The sequence below is a fragment of the Bombyx mori genome, chromosome 26, assembly GCF_030269925.1.
Source record: "Bombyx mori chromosome 26, ASM3026992v2".
Taxonomy (NCBI): domain Eukaryota; kingdom Metazoa; phylum Arthropoda; class Insecta; order Lepidoptera; family Bombycidae; genus Bombyx; species Bombyx mori.
The window spans coordinates 11,331,062-11,354,798 of record NC_085132.1 but is presented as its reverse complement, the minus strand read 5'-3'; the positions used below and the strand labels follow the sequence as shown (position 1 = coordinate 11,354,798).

The 23,737-nt window shown below is 40.9% G+C and overlaps 2 protein-coding genes across 6 annotated transcripts in view; one reads left to right on the top strand and one right to left on the bottom strand.

The window, feature by feature from the left end:
- Positions 1–4,539, top strand: part of CYP340C1 (cytochrome P450 4C1-like) — a 31,793-nt gene extending 27,254 nt beyond the window's left edge. For 3 of the 4 annotated variants that reach the window (XM_062676238.1, XM_062676239.1, XM_012690305.4), the window contains exon 11: positions 1,497–4,539. In XM_062676238.1, coding sequence (XP_062532222.1) covers positions 1,497–1,663 — 167 coding nt within the window. In that variant the 3' untranslated portion in view covers positions 1,664–4,539. The remainder of the gene's footprint in view (positions 1–1,496) is intronic. The other variant, NM_001281896.1, reaches the window with a different exon arrangement.
- Positions 4,250–22,722, bottom strand: LOC101744935 (cytochrome P450 4V2). 2 transcript variants are annotated; one of them, XM_062676368.1, is made up of 11 exons: positions 22,430–22,722; positions 19,298–19,387; positions 18,595–18,705; positions 18,086–18,159; positions 14,650–14,743; positions 13,895–14,091; positions 13,247–13,316; positions 12,065–12,254; positions 7,088–7,236; positions 5,359–5,523; positions 4,250–4,538 (listed from the first exon to the last, which is right to left on the bottom strand). In XM_062676368.1, the coding sequence occupies exons 1-11, from the start codon at positions 22,566–22,568 to the stop codon at positions 4,378–4,380; spliced, it is 1,440 nt and encodes a 479-aa protein (XP_062532352.1). In that variant the 5' UTR covers positions 22,569–22,722; the 3' UTR covers positions 4,250–4,377. The 2 variants fall into 2 exon arrangements, with proteins under 2 accessions (XP_062532352.1, XP_021203627.1); XM_021347952.3 differs by lacking the exon at positions 18,086–18,159 and having other exon boundaries at positions 14,650–14,832; positions 22,430–22,719.
- Between the last annotated feature and the right edge of the window lie 1,015 nt (positions 22,723–23,737).

Here is a 23,737-nt window from a genome sequence, read left to right as displayed (position 1 = left end):
TAAGGTGTACGCACACAGTAGTGAAGAAGCGAGCAACCGTATTCCGCGTGTCCAACGAGGTCATTTTCCATCCTCGCTCATGGTATGGTTGGGAGTTTCTTATTGGGGCTTAACAGAGGTACATTTTTGTGAGAAAGATGTAAAAACGAATGCAGTTGTGTATCAAAATACAGTCCTGACGAACCTTGTGGAACCTGTTTCTCATACCATGTTCAATAACAGGCACTGGGTATTCCAACAAGATTCGGCGCCAGCTCATAGAGCGAAGAGCACACAAGACTGGCTGGCGGCGCGTGAAATCGACTTCATCCGGCACGAAGACTGGCCCTCCTCCAGTCCAGATTTGAATCCGTTAGATTACAAGATATGGCAACACTTGGAGGAAAAGGCGTGCTCAAAGCCTCATCCCAATTTGGAGTCACTCAAGACATCCTTGATTAAGGCAGCCGCCGATATTGACATGGACCTCGTTCGTGCTGCGATACACGACTGACCGCGCAGATTGAAGGCCTGTATTCAAAATCACGGAGGTCATTTTGAATAAACTTTAGTGTCATAAGAATCTATGTTTGTGTGTAATATGTATGTAATGTGTATAATAAAAATCTTACATTCAGGATTTCTTTGAATTCGCGCCTTCACAGCTTTTATCACTGCTGGAGTCCTGACAGACCGAGGACGACCACTTCTTAACCTGTCATCTACACTAGAGTCTTCATTGTATCGTTTGATGGTACGATAAACGAATCTTTTGGTTATATTCAAATTTTTCAGTATGTTAAAAATTTGATTTGGCGCGTAACCGCAACGATGCAACGCAATAACTGCAACACGGTCTTCTTTAAGCGTCCACTCCATATTTAAAAATGAGTAAAATTCTAAAAGTATACATTTTTATTTTCATGAACAATTCGAAATTCGAATTCAATAAACTTTTTTGTGGTCAGAATTCTAAAAGAAAAGTTTTTACTGTGTGACAATACTTATGACCTGACTAGTTATATTTAATATACGTCCATAACCCTGGAAAAGACATTTATATTTATTATACAAATATCTTCCTTTGGCGGGATTCGAACCCGCGACCCCCTTGCGTAGTGACCATGTCACTTACCACTACCAGGCGGTCGTTGATCGCAAGGCAGGTTTTTATAGAGGATTTTACTGGCGCACAGTCGTAGCACCGATACTAGTATGACGGACAGATAAGCATTAAGTTACGAACGTTTCTTTTTACTATAGCATTATGAAATTTATACACACACAGTTCTTTATTCTTTATTCTTTATTTATTTATTATTTATACACACACAGTTAAAACAATATAATAATTACGAAAAGTTAAAGAAAATGGCGAGCTTAACTCAACAATCGAGTTATCTACCAGCTAACCGTTCTTAAAGAAGGTGAGCTTTACATAGGTGGGTAGAAATTTGTGACCGAATGTTTCTGTGCTTTATGCAAAGAATTCAAACTGAATCATTTGTAATTCTCAGGTAAAGTGTACGCAATGATGTCGATGAAGACCACTCTATCGTTCCTACTGAGGCGATACCGCGTCAGCTCTGACGTCACCGACTTGGAGTTCAAGCTTGAGGCCATACTGAGGCCGCACAGAGGACACTATATAGCTATCGAGAGGAGAAGCAAAGACGATAAATAAGTTAACTGAAGATGCGACTGTCAGGGGTCAAGCCCCACGCCTCATGATCCAGCAGCAACCCACACTCCGCGTAATGCTGTGTCGCGCTGGGGCTCGAGATAAATAAAAGTCTTCACCGTAATACAAATAGAAAATCGCCCGCCTTTACCGCTTATTCCCGCCGTGAAGCGTTTCGTCTTGAAGGGTGGGACAGCCCTTGTAACTATACCGAGACCTTAGAACTTATATCTCAAGGTGGGTGGCGCATTTACGTTGTAGATGTCTATGGGCTCCAATAACCACTTAACACCAGGTGGGTTGTGAGCTCGTTCACTTATCTTGTTCTTCGTCGCTGCCTCGGTCACCTTTCTCGCCGAACCCGTCGCCTGCGACGAAGGGCTCGACGAGTAAATTAACCCTCAGACACAGCCCACTGAGTTTCTCGCCGGATCTTCTCAGTGGGTCGCGTTTCCGATCCGGTGGTAGATTCTGCGAAGCACTGCTCTTGCTAGGGTCAGTGCAACGCTCCGGTTTGAGCCCCGTAAGCTCCACGTCAAGGAGAAGCTGAAATAACCTCGCAATGCTATCAGCAAAGATAGGGAAAAAAAGCGGCACCGCCTACAGCATTCAGTTATTCGCAGCGCACGCACTCCGGCGCCGGCGCATTAGTTGCATTCGATAACACTCACTGCTTTCATATATTATTTGTTTATACTATAGGGTTTATAGGGTTTGTAAATACTTATAGTATATTTTGTATAGTTTTATTTCAAGTTCTTGATTTTTTTATAAACCTTATAATGTACTTTTAATCTTTTATTTATTTATTTTTTATTTTCCTTGTAGGCAGACGAGCATACGGCCCACCTGATGATGAGTGGTTACCGTCGCCCATGGACTTCAGGAATGCCAGGGGCAGAGCCAAACCGCTGCCTACCGCTAATCTAAAAAATCTAAAAAAAATCTAATCTAATCGAAAGAAAATTCCCAATTATAATGTTTAAAAATAATAATTTAGTAATTTGTGATTAGTTAATACATATTTGTTAGCTTTGGTCAGTGATACATATAAAATAGGTTATTTTTCTTGACTTGCTTTGGTTAGTTAGATTTTTATTTATTTTTCTAAAAATCAGGACGTCCTTACAGTTAGACCTTTGGAAAAAGTACATATTTGTTAGCTCAGGTTAGTATCTATCAGGTTAGTAATACACACTTCGTTTGTTTTCTATAGTTAAAATATTTAGTTGACACGTCTTAATAGTTATTAAACTGTAATAAAGTTAAGCTGTGTAATAATCTGTAAGTATTTATAATTTAATTTTATGAAAAGTACGTGTTTTTTATTACTTTATATTACTTTAAATTAGATTTTTCTAAATACCCAAATGACCGTGTTTATAAACCAGTAAGTATGCCAAAAACTGTGGCCCAAAGTCACTATTCCACGCGGACGGAGCTGCGGGCACAGCTAGTGATATTTATAAAAATAAAAATGCGTTTCCGAATTGAAAAACTGACGATTTTATTTAAATGAATCCTTGAATCTATACTATATTATTATAAAAAGATGAAGAGTTTGTTTGTTTGGTTGAATGCGCTAATATCAGGAACTACTGGTCATCTTAGAAGATATCGCAGTTTTAAAATAACGCTGCGGCAAAATAATGATCAAGCGCGTAATATTTATGTACAAGGCGGCGGCACAGAATAAGAACAATAACCAGAAACACCTAAATCACTTCAAGATAGGCTTTGAAAATTATAGATTTTTCTTGATTTCTCCAGTATCCCATTATAAGATCCTGATCCTGATGATTACAGGACCATTCAGGAAGTCTACCCTTTCGAACCAAAAAAAGAATTTTTCAGAAAGAATCAGAATCGGTTCAAGCATTCTCGAGAATCGGTGAACATACATAGCAAAAAAAATGGTGGTCGAATTGTTAACCTCCTCTTTTAATCCTCCTCCTTCGTAATTTTGATACCTTAAATAGCTCCTTAACATTCTATTATTCAATAATATTTTCACCTTCTATTAAGTAAAGTAACTATTCCACGTTGACGATGTCGCGGGCAAAGGCTAGTAATAACATAGAAAAATCAATCAATAACTATACTGACAGTGATTACTGTAAATAATTAAATAATCTTGACCGTTTATATTGTTGTCTAAAATTCCTGAATTAAGTGAAGGTTTTTTTTATAATTTTTTTATTGCTTAGATGTGTGGACGAGCTCACAGCCCACCTGGTGTTAAGTGGTTACTGGAGCCTATAGACATCTACAACGTAAATGCGCCACACACCTTGAGATATAAGTTCTAAGGTCTCAGTATAGTTACAACGGCACCCCGCCCTTCAAACCGAAACGCATTACTACTTCACGGCAGAAACAGGAGGGGCGGTGGTACCTACCCGTGCGGACTCACAAGAGGTCCTACCACCAGTAAAAATAGAGAAAATAATTATGTAATTATAAATATTCTTCTTCCTATTCGTACACTCTTGACAGAGTGGTCGTGGTCTTGCATCAGTCGGATCCTGCGATACCGATGCTCTCGCGATGCGACGCATCGGAAATTATAAATATAGTAGACTTTTAATGTGTGTTTAAATGGTTTTTATTATTATATCATTAAGTTTTGGCGTGTCATTCTATGATTACTTTATAGATCAAAATTTTACAAGTATTATATACAAGTATATTATTATATGGTATGCGAATTAATGTTATCACGTCTTATTCCTTTTGTCCAATTTAATATGATGACCAGTTGCCGGCTTCAACAGGACGCCCAGCCGATGCTCGGTGTTCGAGATGTCTCCTGTGACTTTGTAATGACGGAACACGTGCACTAGCAATACTTTCATGGACATCATAGCGTAGACCTTTCCTGCACAGAAATTTATGGGAATCGGATATTGACTTTCGAGGAGTTTAGGATCCACTTCAATCTCCGAGCTGATGATACAACGAGTCAACCGGTGGCATCACGCACTGTGGAACCCACGGTCTTCTCGTTCCAAAATGGTTATCGGAGCCTAAGGACATCGGAAGCGAATGCCGGTGTCCACCTTGAAATATGAGGTTTTAGTCTCAATTATTGGAACGAAGTTCATTATGGGACGATGCGGAGGGGTACCCTAACCGAGAAAAAACGTCAGTAACGTAAGATTTTTGTCTATTTAGTTTGTTATCAACAGATGTCGCTGCACGTCAATACAACAATTCCTGAATCGCGGTGACGAGATGTTACACAGTTGATAGGCGTTCTCGTATTTCTCTTGCTAAATCATACTTACCTGGCGTAGAAGGATACCGTAATCATGCAGGCGGTTTCCCCAGGGCGAGGTGGTACACTGCGGAGTGGTTGAGCCTTTCGATTATTTTCAATAAAAAAATCATAATAAACAATGTATACCCGAATAATTATTTTCTTTATACCTCGAAATCCTCGAATAGAACTTAAAATTAATATTTTTATATATGGAACTTCGTTCCTATCCGGTCTCCCACGATACCACACATCTTTAAAACAGCTGCTCCATCCTTCAAGGCGGAATGCCCGACTGCTTCACGCAAGAAATGGGCAGGTACCTTGCGCCCGACCACTTATGATGCTGATGTAGAATAATGGATAATTAATTACTTTAATTGGAGCTAGAAGAATATGAAAATATATTATGTAGTATTAGGATTCGATGCTTACTAACCAATGCAATTTCGTTTCCCCATGCTGAAGGGAGCAAAGACATTAAGGTTTTCAGTGAACCATCGTTCGGGCCTGAATTGATGAGCGTCCGGTCCCCACTGCGGATGCTGGTGCAGGGTCCCCAACATAATACCTATAGAGCTTCCTTTAGGTATTGTATAATTTTCTGCAATTTGATAATAATATGTCACCTGGATAAGGGCTACGTACCATCCGGCTTTGGAATGAGCTCCCCTCCGCGGTGTTTCTCGAACGCTATGTATGACATGTCCTTCTTCAACCGAGCCTTGTGGAGAGTATTAAGCGGTAGGCAGCGGCTTGGCTCTGCCCCTGGCATTGCTGAAGTCCATGGGCAATACGGACAATAAAAAAAAAACAAAGACGGACGTCTGGAGCAAATTCCACTCTGCAACTTTCGTAGAGGAAAGCTCTCTATTCAGTGTCCCGGCGGCCTCATCATCGCATGTCGAGAGGCCGTGTCGCTACCACTACCGACGTTACAAGTAGGGGTGCTGGTGATTTCGGCAATATTAACACCACTGAATAATAGTAGCAGACATAAAATACTGCACTATTTAAAAGTCAGTTGAGTAATGGTGACTTTTATTTAACGCTGTGGAATTGCGCTTTACGGATAACCGGCCATGGGGAGTAGCGGGCCAAGTTACGTCAGACTCCAGCGCCTCCAAAGAACAAGAGGGAGAGCTCACGGACAGAAGCCCTCGCCCTCTACTGAATGATCTTGGGAGACTAGGGTTTGATAATGGCGCGTGAGACCCACCCCAAAGAGCGATATCCGACTACTTATATCCCATCGAGCTCCTCCACTCCGGCTAAGTGGGAACCCAGATACCGCCACGTGCGCAGAGTGACATCGCTATTTGAGCGGAGAGGGACGTGCACATGAACTTATAACAACGACACTGTGTTTGTTCTGCCTAAGAAAATAAATTTGTTTTAAAAAAGTTCTGTTCTTTTTTTTATTGCCCTTGTAGGCAGACGAGCATACGACCACGAAGTTCCACCGTTGTTTCCTTTGTCATATTCAGCAAGAGGATACTTGTAGAAGCCCTCACTTGCTGTTATGGTTTTTAGCTTTACTCAGATTACCTTTACATATATTTACCACAGTAAGACGACGGACGAAAGCGCGGGCTAAGAGAATACTAATCAAACTCCGCTAGTAGAAGGGTCTTTGATGGTTAAACTATTGTGGGGAAAGTACATTCTCCCCTACTTCTTCATAATATTTACACAGATACAGTTACTCTTACGCACTACTGATCCAAGGTCTCAAATCATCATCATTTTCCTGCCTTTCTCCCAGTTACCTGGGGTCGGCGCAACATGTTGTCTCCTTCCATACTCTTCTATCATATACCATTTCTTCGCTCGCTCCCCTCTTACACATATCGTCTTTCACGCCGTTCATCCATTTCTTCTTAGGTCTACCTTTTCCTCTATATTCTTCCACATTCATATATAACTCTCTTACCAACCTAATTTTCATTTCATCTCATCACATGTCCATACTATCCCAAACGCGCACTTCTCAACTTCTCTGTCACAGGTGCCACTTTCAGATTTCCTCTAACATATTCATTTCGTGTTCTATCTAGTCTCGTTACTCCACACATCCATCGCAACATTCGCATCTCTGCTGCGTGCAATCGCCTTTCAAGGTCTCTAATGTCAAGAATTATTATAGAGCACACATTGCAAATACTTACTGAGTTTTAAGTCAATATCAGTTTTTCTTGCTATCGCAGGTACAACACTGTACATCCTCAGAGTCTCCTTGATCACCGCCTCCAAATAAACGAGTTTTGGTAGGACATCTTTCGTGACATCTTTGTTGTCACCTACTTCGGCTAATATCCTGAACATAAATATATTTGTTTCTTTAAGTTTGCCTACATTTGAATAAGAAGCAAATATTTTTAATGGAATTGTAATAAAAGTTTTTATGTTTTTATTTATTGCTTAGAAGGGTGGACGAGGTCACAGCCCACCTGGTGTTAAGTGGTTACTGAAGCCCATAGACATCTACAACGTAAATGCGCCACCAGTGGCGTAGCTACCTAGGGGCTAGGCGGGGCCCCGGGGCCCTCGAATCCTTACAGAATTTTTTTTTTTTTTTTTTTTTTTTTTCGGACTTCCGCCCTCCACTGGGGATTGAGGGCGGAGCATGTCAGAGTCGAACTGACTAAAACCTCCTGTCGCTCAACAACCAACGTCCAAACCTCGCATGAGACAAAACTCATGAAAAGGCAAAGGAGGGAAAGTGAAGCGTTTAGTGCGGAGCACATCTCTCCCATCACCCTCCCCCTCGGGACGCCGGACTGGCGGTCGTCGGCGCCACGACCACCAGTCCTCTCGGTCGGCAGGCTATCCGAAGCCCGCCTAGATGGTGCCGGTTAGAGTGAGCTAACCTACGGAATACCCCGCTGGACCAGAACCAGCGTGGGTCGAGGATAGCCGGCCTTCCATCACCCGGATGCTCTTGCGTAAAACGCGTGCAGAGCAGCTTGCACGTCGTCTTCTTAGGCCCCCCTCGCTGGTCCCCCGACCGACATGTGAGGGGGGACCCGAAACACTTAGAGGGCCAGGGTTTGGGCGAGATCCGCCTCCCTGGCCCCCGCTCGACGGCGGCGGGATTGTGCTCTCACGCGCCCCGCCGCCTCCTTCTGCGAGATGGTGCACTCGCAGAAGTCGAACATCGCCTTCCACGACTCGTCGTCGCCGAGCATCGATGCCACAACACTCGGCAACGACAAGTTGTTTCCTACTTTTGCGACGAGGACACGGCGCCACCCTTCCCATGCGGGGCAGGCGACGAGCGTATGCTCTGCCGTGTCCAAGTCGCAATCACAATGGTGGCACTCTGCCGTCGGCTCGGCTCTGATCCGCTGCAGGAACTCACCGAAGCAACCATGCCCAGTGAGCACCTGCGTGAGCCGGAAAGTGAGGCGTCCTATGTCACGTTTCACCCAATCCACAAGGACTGGGCGAATCGCCTCGACGGTCCTGCGACCAGCCGAAGGATCAGCCAGCCGTCTGGACCATGACTCCAACAAAGTTATGCCTAGGGAATTCCCTTAAATTCTTTCTGTAGGTTAGCAGTGTTGTCAATTTGATATGTGCCTTTTATTATTCATCGATGTGCGCTTTATTGTGAATTCGAGTTAAGATTTTTTTTCGAGAACGGTTAAAAAATTAATGCTGTATCAGGAGTAAGTAAACTCGTAGAGGCCGCGCGGCGCGTAACCAGCACTCTAGCGCGCCGCCAAGGAGATACGATACACCGAGGCGGTGTATCGCGTCCCGACCCCGCAGGCTGGTTCTGGTCCAGGGGGGTATTCCGGGACACCAGCGGCTCCGTCTGGGCGGCCTGACGGGCAGCCATACTGAGACGGCCGACGTTTCAGAGCCTTCGATTCGCCTCGAAGGCTCCAGCGGTCGGGCATCCTTGGGGTGAGCTGCGTCGTCTGGTTGTAGTGTTGACCGCGGTAACCCCCTTACTTAATCCGGGTTTTGACCTTGGAGGGGATCGGATGCTTGGGCGAAGAGTGCAGGGGAGTCGTTTAGTGGGTAGGGCCCTGAAAACATCCTTGGGCCCGCGGTCTCGCAGTCGCGCACCAGTCCCACATAGCCCGCGCGGCCCCTAGGCGCGGGGACCTCGTAGGAGGTTAGACCCCAGCCCAAAAAGAAAAAAGGCCCGACCTTTACCTATATAATAAGCCCTTGAATCTTTTCTATTCCGTTTTATTAGCCAAACTACACATACACCAACTATTAATTGTAATTTATGTTGTTACTGTTTAATATTATTATTACCTGCCTTGCAGTGCACAAAAAAGGGCTTAAGTAGCTTAGCATTTTTAAAGTATCTGTATTTTTTGTATTTTTATTTGATAAAACCTAATCAGTTTACATAGCAGTGGGGCCCCATTTTTTAATTTGCCCCAGGGCCCTTGGTTACCTAGCTGCGCCACTGTGCGCCACCCACCCTGAGATATAAGTTCTAAGGTCTCAAGTATAGTTACAACGGCTGCTCTACCCTTCAAGCCGAAAGGCATTACTGCTTCACGGCAGAAATAGACAGGGTGGTGGTACCTACCCGCGCGGACTCACAAGAGGTCCGACCACCAGTAATTACGCAAATTATAATTTTGCAGGTTTCATTTTTATTACACGACCTTATTCCTTCTCTCCAAAATCTGCAACGAAAAGTGATGCTTCTGGTCGACGTATTTGTTATTTTTTATTGTCAGGGGCACAGCCAGGTCGCTGCCTAATGCTGAGAACTGGTCTGCACTTACATACGTTTGAACATATATTATGATTATATTATATATTTACTGGTGGTAGGACCTCTTGTGAGTCCGCACCACCACCCTGCCTATTTCTGCCGTGAAGCAGTTATACGTTTCGGTTTGAAGGGTGGGGCAGCCGTTGTAACTATACTGAGACTTTAGAACTTATATCTCAAGGTGGGTGGCGCATTTACGTTGTGGATGTCTATGGCCTCCAGTAACCACTTAACACCAGGTGGGCTGTAAGCTCGTCCACCCATCAAAGCAATAAAAAAATAAAAAAACATGTGTAGCGTCTAAGAAGCCGTTAGCCACTAAAGACAATAATTAACAAATAGGTATCATAGACGTATCGCGTTATGAATATCGGCATCAAACCATTGAAGTAGGAAAGCTATGGAAATGAAACGTCAACAAAAAATTCGTGCCACTGTGACGTCATCTGGCCACAAAACATGGCGGCTTTAGTGCTGCCCAGAAGATTTTAATGTTAGTAGGTTTTAACGATAAACGTTCTTGGCTTATTTTATTTTAAATATTGTTGAGTATGAATGTATTTGTAGAAATTATACTTTAATAGGAATTAAGTATATTGTTATGTGCAAAGATGATGTGATTTAGATATTATGTGAAATCTAAGACGAGTTCGTGCTTCAAATTTTCCAAGTAAACGATATGACGATTTTTAAAATTTGCTACACTGATTTTATAAAGTTGTCGTTTGCCGCAAAACATAAAGATATGGCATAGTACAGTGCCATCAGCCCATTTCTAGCATGCTGAATGTTATCGTATTTTGAGTACGTGTTTTTCTTAGACTATTACAATCTATTTTAATTGTTTTGCTGACTCTAAAGTCCGCAACAGACTACCGCAGTGCACCTCAAGGAAGGTGCACCGCACCATTTGAATCACTCTCACTTGAGAGTGATTCAAATTTTAAACTTATCAAGGGACCGCCTGATAACAAAAAACACCTACAGAACATTTATTCGTTAATGAAATCACAAAGTTATTCCTTGTGACTTCCTCTCTAAAATCACTTAATTAATAAATATTTAACGAATTTACAATAGTGTTTTACTCACTGCGGAATAAAACTATTTTATTTAAATAGTTCCGAAGAGATTTTGTCGATAGCCTTTTTCCCGAAATATCTAAACAGAATGTCTAAATATATTTGATGACATAATATTTTAAAGAGGTATTTATGATTAGTGTCATGATGAATAGATTCCGACCGAAAAATGGTATCCGATATTTCGGATTCAAATATATTATTAAGTGTATAATCCATGTTTCGGATGAGGGCTCCATAATGAATTTAAATATATATAGATAATAGTTTTGGGGCATTGACCTTCTTGAGATCCTATAAAATATGTTTTAATTATTATTTATGTACGTTTTAAGCATGATAAAATTAGAAATTTTATATAAGCAATCATATTAAATCGATATGAAAGTCAATAAATAATGTACAACCCAAAACAGACGGCCGAACTGACGTGACAATGACATTTGGCGCGCAAAACATGGCGGATTTTCGGCCTCATTAGACGGAGACGGAGACATTTACGTATATTCATGTTTCATTTTATGTACGCACTGAAATACTGTTATATTGTTTTCTTGCGAGTTAAAGTGCTGAGTAAGAACGAGATAGATATATGTTTATGTGTGTGCCTTCAAAATGGGTGCTATTTATATAAGCAATTGTACGTATAGAACAATATGTCGTGTCCCTACTATATAGGTCTATGCATCAAACCGACCGTATGTTGTCGGTCTATAATGACATTTAAAAATAAAGTCTACCGCCACTAAGAATACGTTTATTTTAAACTTCATCATCATTATCCTCTTGTGATTCTCAATAGTTATAATAATAATTTAAAAAAAACTAATAAAATACGCTTTTATAGAAAGTCCAACTAAAAAATAGAAAATGTGGTGCTTTTCAGGATATTATCAAAATAACCCTTCTACTCATATCTGTTCATAAATTATTTGTAATTACTGATACCATGCACCGCACGCTTTTTTTACAATTAAATTATTTTTTCTTACACTATTTTTAATTTATATTTATTAAAATTTATTTTCTATTTTTTAGTTGGTATTTCTATAAAAGTGTATTTTGTTAGTTTTTTTAAACTACTATTTATTTTTAATTTTTTAGTTGTATTTCAATTTTTTCAATTTTTTGTTTTAAATTTTTTTAATTGTTGTATTGTCATCGGTCCATAATAAATATACCTAATTTCAAGTTAATCCGACGTTTTGAAGGGGGTCAAAATCGTGTCCAAAGAGACCGTTACATACTAACACACATATGTCTGAAGCTAATAAAAGCGTATTAATAATAATAATTAATTATTTTAAACTTACTCATCATATATTTTTTGCTGCACCTCGGGATACGACCCCACTACTGTTAACAAATAAATCAATGCGGTGGCAGAAGTATCAAAGGAGGCTATAAGGAATATATCTATTTGTTCTCGTATTTCCTCGTCAGTCAAAAACTGCTTGGATTTGTCTTGATCGAGAATAAAATCTAACAAGGATATAGTTTCTTCTGAAAAAAGAAAACAAGATTCATTGTTGATAGAACAAATACAGCAATGTTGATTTTAATTTACATAGGAGTATATACGCGTCACTTAATTTAGTTAGCTTGTTTACTTAAGTCGCCCACGAATAAATTTCGTAGTAAGTCGCTTAATTTAGTTACAATTGTGCAAAACAACAACGAATCATTTTAATTTGGTTTTCAAATTATGTTCGTTCATTAAATATGTTTTCGTATTTTAAATAAATTCAGTTAAGGTTTTCTTTAAAATCGTTGGAATAACACAGGCTAACAAAAAAATAAAACGGTTTTTTGGAACGAAGTTCCGTATGGGATGATGCGGAGGGGTACCCTAACCGGGAAAAACCGTCCGTAACGTAAGATTTTTATTATCTATGTATGTCTTAGTATGATAGATATACAGTGTCTAATGTATAGTCTGCGTGATGACGGTTATTATTATTATTCATATAAATAGCTGTTTCTTTGTATATTATAATTATATATTTTTAAAAATCATTGTGAATAAAATACAGTTAATAACTTTGTAAAGTAGTTTTTTTTATCAATAAAAAATCACAATAAAAAATGTATATCCGAATAATTATTTTCTTTATACCTCAAATAGAACTTAAAATTAATATTATTATAATAAGGAACTTCGTTCCTATCCGGTGTCCCACGATACCACACTTCTTTTTGTAAAATGCATGATTATACCACGTAGGGTGAGCCTTGTCGTGAATTAGGCACGGATAGGAGCCACTAGCCGGCCTATCTCTGCAGCGTAACTGGTTAAGTCCGTCACTTCATCGACAGCAGTACTTAATGAAGGTCTCTCCGCAGCTGCCTCACATACTTATAAACTGTCTCTTTAAACTCCTGCTCTATAAGAAGTTAGCGAATATCGATAATTTCTTCAGAGAAAATAAAAGTGGACAGCTTGAGAAAATAAGGTAATCATGCGATTAACCAAGAACTCTACGTATGTTACTCACCGGTTCTACAATTCAAATCCTTTTCAGAAGTAGAATTGAATTTCCTTTCTAATCTTTTTTTCTTGATTGCCTGTCAAAGGGAAAAAAGATAAATTCGAAATATCTTTGAGCAATACATTTTTATTCGCTAAGACAATTCAGCGGCAATTCCGGCTGTAGATAAGATTGCCTAAATGCTGCTGTCCAAGAGATGTAAGATTTAAGTTTCCCTTCAAAGTCGAACGAATTATTGTTTTGAGGGAGGTTGGGTTGGAGGTACGCTTGTTTTCCTATGAAGGCGATATAATTTTTGTTTGTTACTAGCTGACCCGGCAGACTTCGTAGTGCCTCAATCGATAAATAAAAGACCTAAACTTTTGTATAAAATAAACTTAAAACAAACAAAAGGAATCCGTCCGACGGGGGACACATCAAAGGAAAAACAAAATCGTAATTTTTATTGAATTCCGAACATTTTCATATTTATCTACCTTTTAAACCTTCTCTGGATTTCCACAAATAATTCAAGACCAAAATTAGCCAAATCGGTCCAGCCGTTCTCGAGTTTTAGCGAGACTAACGGACAGCAATCATTTTTACATATACAGAAGAGAAGATAAGCGAGTTAGGTTGGTAGTTTCTTATGCGTGTTCCTATGTTAAAACTTACATTTAGACTATAGCTGTGTATGATATTTGTACATTTATCTAGTCGTTTCTTCAAATCTGAGAAGCTAAATAAATAGTCGCTGTACCACCATATTTTGGAGAATCTTTCAGAAATAATGTGAAGGAATTCTTCAACGCTTTGAACATATGTGTCACATTTATCCGCTATTTCATCTATATGGTATCCTGCTAGGGTTTCTGAAACCAAAATTTCTTTTGTTAGAATAGAATATCTCTGGGGGTTTGTTAATGTTAAATATTGGTAAGGTTTTATTTATTTATTGCATAGATAGGTGAACGAGCTCACAGCCCACCTGGTATTAAGTGGTTACCGGAGCCCATAGACATCTACAGCGTAAATGCCGCTACCCACCTCGAGATGTGAGATCTAAAGTCTCAGTATAGTCACAACGACTGCCCCACCCTTCAAACCGAAACGCATTACTGCTTCACGTCTGAAATAGGCAGGGTAGTGGTACCTATCCGCGCGGAAAAGAGGTCCTACCACCAGTAATTACACAAATTATAACTTTGCGGGTTTGATTTTTATCACACAATGTTATTCCTTCACCGTGGAAGTCAATCGAGAACATTTGTTAAGTACGTATTTCATGTGTACCCGCCTGCGGGATTCGATCACCGTTGCGTCGCTCGATACGAATGCACCGGACGTCTTATCCTTTAGGCCACGATGACAAGGTAAAAAATAATACCAAAGTAGCATCGAGACGGCTTCCCGTAGCCAAAATAACTTACGCAGTGAGGATTCCAAATTGTTTATCAAAATGGGATGATGGTGGTCAAACGAGCCCGGCCCGTGCGCCGCGAGCTGCATGATCAGTCTCCTTCCCTGGTTGTTGAAGATATCCATGAAGTTGTTGAGGATTTGTTGTTTGAAAGCCGGATTTAATGCCTTCCTTTGTTGTTTCCAAAGTGGAACTGGCGACAAATTCATTATCTATCTAATATATAAAATTCTCGTGTCACAGTTTTCGTTGCCATACTCCTCCGAAACGGCTCGACCGATTTTCGTGAATCTTAGCGTGCATATCGGTCAGGGTTGAGAATCGAACAACATCTATTTTTCATCCCCCTAAATGTTAAGGGTGGTCCACCCCTAAATTTTATTTGTTATTTTTTAGACAAAAATTTTTGTTTTTATTTTTTTATGATACAGCATACAAAAATACATACAACCCTAAATTTTCACCCCTCTACGATTAACCCTTATTTTTATTTGTTAATTATAAACTTTAATTTTTTTGGCAAGATTTTCATTTTTATTTTTATTTTGTCATGAATTAAAATAAAAAATCTGATGTTACTCTCAATTTTTCATCCCTCTATGATCAACCCCTTTTTTATTTGTTAATTATAAACTTTAATTTTTTTGTCAAGTTTTTTATTTTGTTTTGTCATTACTTAAAATAAAATAAAATCATATTACTGTCAATTTTCACTCTTATACGATCAACCCCTATTTTTCCATCCCGATTAATATTTTTTTTATTCTATGCACAAATCCGCAATAAGGTTGCAAGATGGCAATCAAATATTATAATTGTAGTACGATAAATTCTTATTCAGAGTTTATAATTTCAAGTTCCTTTAATTATGTTTTTTTTAAATTGAATTTGATCTCCCGCCCTCGCTGGTCGACTACTGATCAACTATCAATCGATCAGCTATCCCCGCCAGGTGTCACCACTCATCCAGCAAACATCACGTAGTGGGGATGAGGACGAAGCCGGTCTCCTGTCTTACTATTTTTTAAGAGATTTTATGACCTGGTAACTGAGACCTTTAAGTCATGTCTTATTTTAATTGATATTAATCATATTTTTATGAAAAATGATACTATGGAGTGAAATGAAATGAAGATGATTAATTTGAGACACTAATCAACTGGGACGAAATTAAATGAAATGAATTGAGATGATATGGGATGAAATATAATCTTAGTAAAATGGTGGTCATTACTAAGATTTTTTAAGTGGACATTTTTTTTTTTATTGCTTGGATGTATGGACGAGCTCACAGCCCACCTGATGTTAAGTGGTTACTGGAGCCCATAGACATCTACAACGTAAATGCGCTACCCACCTCGAGATATAAGTTCTAATTAGGGTCTTAGTATAGTTACAACGGCTACTCCACCCTTCGAACCGAAACGCATTACTGCTTCACGGCGGAAATAGGCGAGGTGGTGGTACCTACCCGTGCGGACTCCCAAGAGGTCCTACCACCAGTGATTTGGAAGGCTATGCTCGACTTCTGCGAGTGCACCATCTCGCAGAAGGAGGCGGCGGGGCGAGTGAGGCAAAGCTCTCCTCACTACGCAGAAACCCGCCGCCGCCGAGCAGGGGGTCGGGACCGGGGTCCCGTCCGTAACCCGGCCCCCCTAAGAGCTTCGGGCTCCACCCCCTTTGTGCGGGGAGGAGCTTAGGCGTGGGGCAGCGTGGTAGGTCGCGTTCCCCCGACCGCTCCGGGGGAAGGTGTAGCGCGGCGCTATCAATCGGGCTCTTGGCCCGTCGACCGAGGGAACCGGCGGTCATGTTGCTGGCGGCCGCCGGTCCGGCGTCTGGGGGACGGCGGGATGGATGTAATGTGCTTTGCGTAAACCCTGTCCCGCCGTCTCAATAACTCCGACTGGGTTCCCACCCGGTCCGGGGTAGGGCGCCGGCTGTGAGCGGCAGGAGTTTTTAGTGAGGTTCGACTCCCACATACCCCACCTGCCGTGCGGGTGGGGATCCGGCGATTTTCTCCTGTGGAAAAAAAAAAAAAAAAAAAACCACCAGTGATTACGCAAATTATCATTTTACGGGTTTGATTTTTATTACACGATGTTATTCCTTCACCATGGAAGTCAATCGTAAACATTTGTTGAGTACGTATTTCATTAGAAAAATTGGTACCCGCCTGCGGAATTCGAACACCGGTGCATCGCTTCATACGAATGCACCGAACGTCTTATCCTTTAGGCCACGACGACTTTCAAAACTTTTTTGAGGATCCCGAGAAGTTACGTCAAGCGGCTTTGTTTCATTTTCCCACATTTGTGCACTTTCATAGATATTAAACAGTTAATAAACGACCATTATTATACATTTAAGCCCGAAGAAACACTAAATAGACAAAATAAAACAAATCACACAACTTCACTCCTCGCGTTCCCGCCAAAATGGGGACATTTTGTCTTACTTACTCACTATACATCATAGATTATACACTTAATATATTTGAGAGCTATACAATACTATACATTTTTCAACCATGTTTTTTTGGTTTTATTTGTGTAATAGTATGTTCAGTAGGTCTGAGAATCGGCTACTATCTATTTTTTATACCCCTAAGTAAAAGGGTTGTTCACCCCAAACATTAATTTTTTATTTTAATTTTTTGGATATATTTTTTTTGTTTATAATGAGGTATTATGTGGTTAAATGAGGTTTTTTTTCTACAGTAGAATTTCCCTAGAAATCTTATTTAAGGCAACACAACGTTTGCCGGGTCAGCTAGTACTAATATATAAATCTACAGTGGTTTTTACGGATGTTCCGTTATAACTACTGATCCGTGCATCCGATTGACTTGAAACTTGGTATCCATGCAGAAAATACATGTACTTAATGGATAGGCTAATGTTTATATGAGTGTTGGACCCCATAATAATAATGACAATAAATAATAACGTTAATCTTAAATGCGAGTACGGCTAGTTACTTTTAATAATGAAGTGATTATGTTATAAATACGAAAGTATTTCTTTGTGTGTCCTTGTTTCGCGCGTGACCGAGCAACGGTGAGCACAATCTGTTGCATAGAGTTTTTAAAACGAGGAGCTTATATTCTAAAATATCCTATAAAAGAAAGAACAAGAAATAGAAATATGTATAAATTTAAAGAGGCTGAATTCTTTTTTATTTAATTATTGCTGATATGGGTGGACGAGCTCACAGCCCACCTGGTGTTAAGTGGTTACTGGAGCCCATAGACATCTACAACGTAAATGCGCCACCCACCTTGAGATATAAGTTCTAAGGTCCCAAGTGTAGTTACACCGGCTGCCCCACCCTTCAAATCGAAACGCGTTATTGCTTCACGGCAGAAATAGGCAGAGCGGTGGTACCTACCCGCGCGGACTCACAAGAGGTCCTACCACCAGTAATAATTCGAGAGTTGTAATTTGTACCATCGTGTTATTGTTCACCGCTAAATTCACTTTACGTGTCCTTCGAGATAGCGCAGGCTGCCCTCCTCTCCGACCTGGTCGAAAGAAGGTACCGTTGAGATTTTAAGCTTGTATCTCAAGTTGGTAATGTTTATAAAATTCGATAGCCAGAAATACGTGTAATTGTATTTCTGTTAAATCTATCTATACATATAAAAATGAATCGCTGTTCGTTAGTCTCGCTAAAACTCGAGAACAGCTGGACCGATTTAGCTAATTTTGGTCTTGAATTATTTTTAGAAGTCCAGAGAAGGTTTAAAAGGTAGATAAATATGAAAATATCGGAATTAAATGAAAATAAAAAAATTGTTTTCCCTATGACGTGTCCCCCGTCGGACGGATTCCTTTTGTTTGTCTTAAGTTTATTTTATACAAAAGTTTAGGTCTTTTATTTATCGATTGAGGCACTGCGAAGTCTGCCGGGTCAGCTAGTTTAATCATAAAGAAGAATTCATTAAACAAAAACTTACGTTTCGCGCAAAGTATTCCATTTCCTATGTAGGCGTTTGAGAAATCATAGAAGAATCCTTTTGCTAAGCAGTTGGTGGCGACAACAGCGCTGTCATCCGGGTCAGCAACAACTGAGGGTCAAAAAATTTATCTTTGAATATTTTTAGGTGTTTCTTGCGGATATCCCGCGGCCATCTTTGTAGCCGGCTTGTTGGAGATTTAGATTTAATTGATTTAAATCTTGTGACACTCGCTAGAGAAAAATGTGGGATAGTATCTACATATCCCGAATGTATAATAAATATTGAATATAATTTGTTCTAATTAGAGTTTGAATTGTAACCAAGGTCTACTGGAATAATAACAGTCACCCACGACCGAGACGAATCGAATGACTTTTCCCATGTTATATTCCGCCAGAATGGCAGGACCGATCTTTGTAGCGAAGCTTGGGGGAGGCCTATGTCTAGCAGTGGACGTCTGTGGGGTGGGCTGATATAATAGAATTCTGTCAGAAGGTTTAGGTGGTAAACATATGCTACAAAAGAATTGCTCTACTTGGTTAGTCGAGTAGATAGCACGCTCAAAAGCTCAGTGTCCTGACGGCTGAGATTCACGCTGGTGTCGGGTGATGGGAAGATGCTGTCATTCAGTTGCTTTAGCAAATACATATGTCAAGTTTGGAAGTGAAATTAAGCGAAAATGTTTTTCTCTGAGACTTACTGTAAACCTTTATAGGTCCAAAGTTCACTGAAACAACCCCACCTAGTTTAATGGCTTCTTCTCCTAGCCATTTAAATGTTTTGTGGATGTCTGGAAAATAACATAACATACCATATCATACATAACAGCACACTGGTGGCTAACCAACCACCACCCTGCCTGTTTCTGCCGTGAAACAGTAATGCGTTTCGGTTTGAAGGGCGGGGCAGTCGTTGTAACTATACTGAGACCTTAGAACTTATATCTCAAGGTGGGTGGCGCATCTACGTTGTAAATGTCTATGGGCTCCAGTAACCACTTAACACTAAGTGGGCTGTGAGTTCGTCCACCCATCTAAGCAATAAAAAAAACTGTCGTGCGTATTGCTGGTGCGCTGGCAGGGATGACTCGGTACCATGGGTGCGTATTTCGGTTGATAGTTTGGAGGTTAACGAAAAAGGTAAGGCTTTCCACCGAGCGCGTGACATTGCTCGGTAGACCGACGGTCCGAATGTTGTTGTTCGGAGCTTGTAACTAGTCAGGTCATAAGTATTGTCACACAGTAAAAACTTTTCTTTTAGAATGCTGGCCACAAAAAAGTTTATTCAATTCGAATTTCGAAATGTTCATGAAAATAAAAATGTATACTTTTAGAATTTTACTCATTTTTAAATATGGAGTGGACGCTTAAAGAAGACCGTGTTGCAGTTATTGCGTTGCATCGTTGCGGTTACGCGCCAATTCAAATTTTTAACATACTGAAAAATTTGAATATAACCAAAAGATTCGTTTATCGTACCATCAAACGATACAATGAAGACTCTAGTGTAGATGACAGGTCAAGAAGTGGTCGCCCTCGGTCTGTTAGGACTCCAGCAGTGATAAAAGCTGTGAAGGCGCGAATTCAAAGAAATCCCAAACGTAAGCAGAAACTGTTGGCCCTTCAGATGGGATTAAGCAGAACCACGGTGAAAAGGGTGTTAAATGAAGACTTAGGGCTTCGGGCATATCGAAGAAAAACAGGACATCGTTTGAATGCTCGTCTAATGGACCTGAGACTGAAGAGATGCCGCGCTTTGTTGAAGCGGTACGCGGGAAAAAAATATCGGGAAATTCTTTTTTCGGATGAAAAAATTTTTACCGTAGAAGAGAGCTACAACAAACAAAATGATAAGGTGTACGCACACAGTAGTGAAGAAGCGAGCAACCGTATTCCGCGTGTCCAACGAGGTCATTTTCCATCCTCGCTCATGGTATGGTTGGAAGTTTCTTTTTGGGGCTTAACAGAGGTACATTTTTGTGAGAAAGGTGTAAAAACGAATGCAGTTGTGTATCAAAAAACAGTCCTGACGAACCTTGTGGAACCTGTTTCTCATACCATGTTCAATAACAGGCACTGGGTATTCCAACAAGATTCAGCGCCAGCTCATAGAGCGAAGAGCACACAAGACTGGCTGGCGGCGCGTGAAATCGACTTCATCCGGCACGAAGACTGGCCCTCCTCCAGTCCAGATTTGAATCCGTTAGATTACAAGGTATGGCAACACTTGGAGAAAAAGGCGTGCTCAAAGCCTCATCCCAATTTGGAGTCACTCAAGACATCCTTGATTAAGGCAGCCGCCGATATTGACATGGACCTCGTTCGTGCTGCGATAGACGACTGGCCGCGCAGATTGAAGGCCTGTATTCAAAATCACGGAGGTCATTTTGAATAAACTTTAGTGTCATAAGAATCTATGTTTTGTTAAGTTCATTTTGGTATATGAATGGTTACATAATGAATAAACTTGTTTCAATTATTTTACATTAAACATGTGACAGAATTTATGACCTGACTAGGTATATATGCAAAGCTTATCTTGAAAATGTTGTAAACGAGATTCAGGCGTATGTTAAATATATTTTTGTTGTATGATAACTACCACCACAATTTGGTTAAAAACATATATGTATTTAAAAATGGGTATAGCTTTCTGTATATTTAATGGATATTTCGTCAGTTAAGGCCTAATATTTTGAGAGTTATGCTGGGAGTCCTCAACAGAGCGAAGCGGTACTTCACGCCTGGACAAAGACTTTTGCTTTATAAAGCACAAGTCCGGCCTCGCGTGGAGTACTGCTCCCATCTCTGGGCCGGGGCTCCCAAATACCAGCTTCTTCCATTTGACTCCATAGAGAGGAGGGCCGTTCGGATTGTCGATAATCCCATTCTAACGGATCGTTTGGAACCTCTGGGTCTGCGGAGGGACTTCGGTTCCCTCTGTATTTTGTACCGTATGTTCCATGGAGATTGCTCTGAGGAATTGTTCGAGATGATACCGGCATCTTGTTTTTACCATCGCACCGCACGCCACCGGAGTAGAGTACATCCATACTAACTGGAGCCACTGCGGTCATCCACAGTGCGTTTCCAGAGGTCTTTTTTGCCATGTACCTACCGGCTATGGAATGAGCTCCCCTCCACGGTGTTTCCCGAGCGCTATGACATCTCCTCCTTCAAACGAGGCTTGTCGAGAGTATTAAGCGGTAGACAGCGGCTTGGCTCTGCCCCTGGCATTGCTGAAGTCCATGGGCGACGGTAACCACTCACCATCATGTGGGCCGTATGCTCGTCTGCCTACAAGGGCTCCCATGCGCTGGTCCGAACAGATTAAGACGACTGGTGGTAGGACCTCTTGTGAGTACGTGTGGGTAGGTACCACCACCTTGCCTCTTTCTGCCGTGAAGCAGTAATGCGTTTCGGTTTGAAGGGCACGGCAGCCGTTGTAACTATACTTGACACCTTAGAGATTATATCTCAAGACGGATGGCGCATTTACGTTGTAGATGTCTATGGGCTCCAGTAACCACTTAACACCAGGTGGGCTGTGAGCTCCTCCACCCGTCTAGGCAATAAATAAAAAACTTGGGACTCCAGCATCCATGTCGCTATCCACTGCGCGGAGGACAGGAGTGAATGGAGGAACATAGTCCTGACAAAAGTGCTCCGTAAAGGTCTCGACCCTCAGCACTGAGGAATACGACGCACGGAGGGAGGTATTAGTTTAGGTAAAATGCTTCAAAAACGTCCGTAGAACCCAGCAGATAAGATAGGTACCCGACTTGCGTGAACCGTGCTTGCTATCCTTGAGACGGAGAAAAGTTGAAACTTACGTTTACCGTCGCCGAAAAACATTAAGCCGTGTCCAATGATCGGTAACTTCCCCGGCAGCTCCGGGATCCCCGTTCCCGGCAGCCTCATCGACCACACGAATAAATACAACAACACGCCGAGCAAGAGGAGGACGAGCATCCTGATGCCAATCGGGAACCTTCTTGCGAAGTTGAATTTATAAATCAAAAACGAGGAATTCAATAGTCACTCTGTGACGATTTCGTTTAAAAACCTCTGTAAACTTTGTACTAGAGGAATGCGAAGCTAATTCCGCTTTATAGGGAGTCATTGACGAATCGATGAATATAATTATAATATTTGATGATGTCAGTCATGAATTGTTGGAAATAATGTTTTGTTAGGGTTCTATGGCCAAATCGTAAAGAAATTAATAAAAACTGTGTTGCTTTTTTATGAAGAAATGATTACTGGTGACCTGGAGATCTTTTCAATTTCACTAGGACAGGTGGGCGAGCACGGGTTCAACCAGGAGGGGTTTGCTAATATCCCGAGTGCCTCCAAAGGAAAAGCTAGAGAGCAGCCGCTTCGCGAATACGTCCACTACCAGATCGGAATCGCGACCCGCTGTGAAGATCCGGCGATAAACTCAGCGGGCTGATGCGTGGGTTAGGTTGCACGGTTATCAAGGTCCCTAACCTTGCCCCTAGCTGAAGGCGTCTAATAATAGCGTAAGTAGATTGGAAGGATCCGTAAAGACATGTTCTGTGTTGCTATTACTAAGTTGCTATAAATAATTTGAGAACTCAAGGTGTCAAAACATAATAGAATTGGTGAAAAATACGAACTGCACATGAGTGTGCATAGTTAGAGAAGTTTTAAAATGTTTCTATGTGACGTTTATTAAGTCTACAGCCAATATGGATTTCTGAAATCGTAAAATAGGTATCTCTGTTCGACTTAAGAAAAGAAAAAAAAACTTAAACGTTTTAATGGTGGCAACTTCCGAGCATTCCAGTATACCATACACCAGAAATACACTGAGAGAGCTGCAGACAAGATTGGCACCGTATTTAGACTAGCATCTAACAAGTAACTAAACCAGTACCTAAGCTTTGTAAGTGTAAATATCATCGTCAGGTTCTGGCGTCCATGTACTGGACTGTGGCTGTGGGCTCTCATACATTGGACAAACGAAGAGACACATTTCGCTTAGAGCTAAGGAGCACTTTGCGGATAGAGAAGATCTCTACATAGTGGTATTGTTTTATAAGATTTGATAAAATCCAAATGCTCACTGCTAATGGAAACAAACTAATTAAAGGTACAGGGCACCATTGAAATAAAGA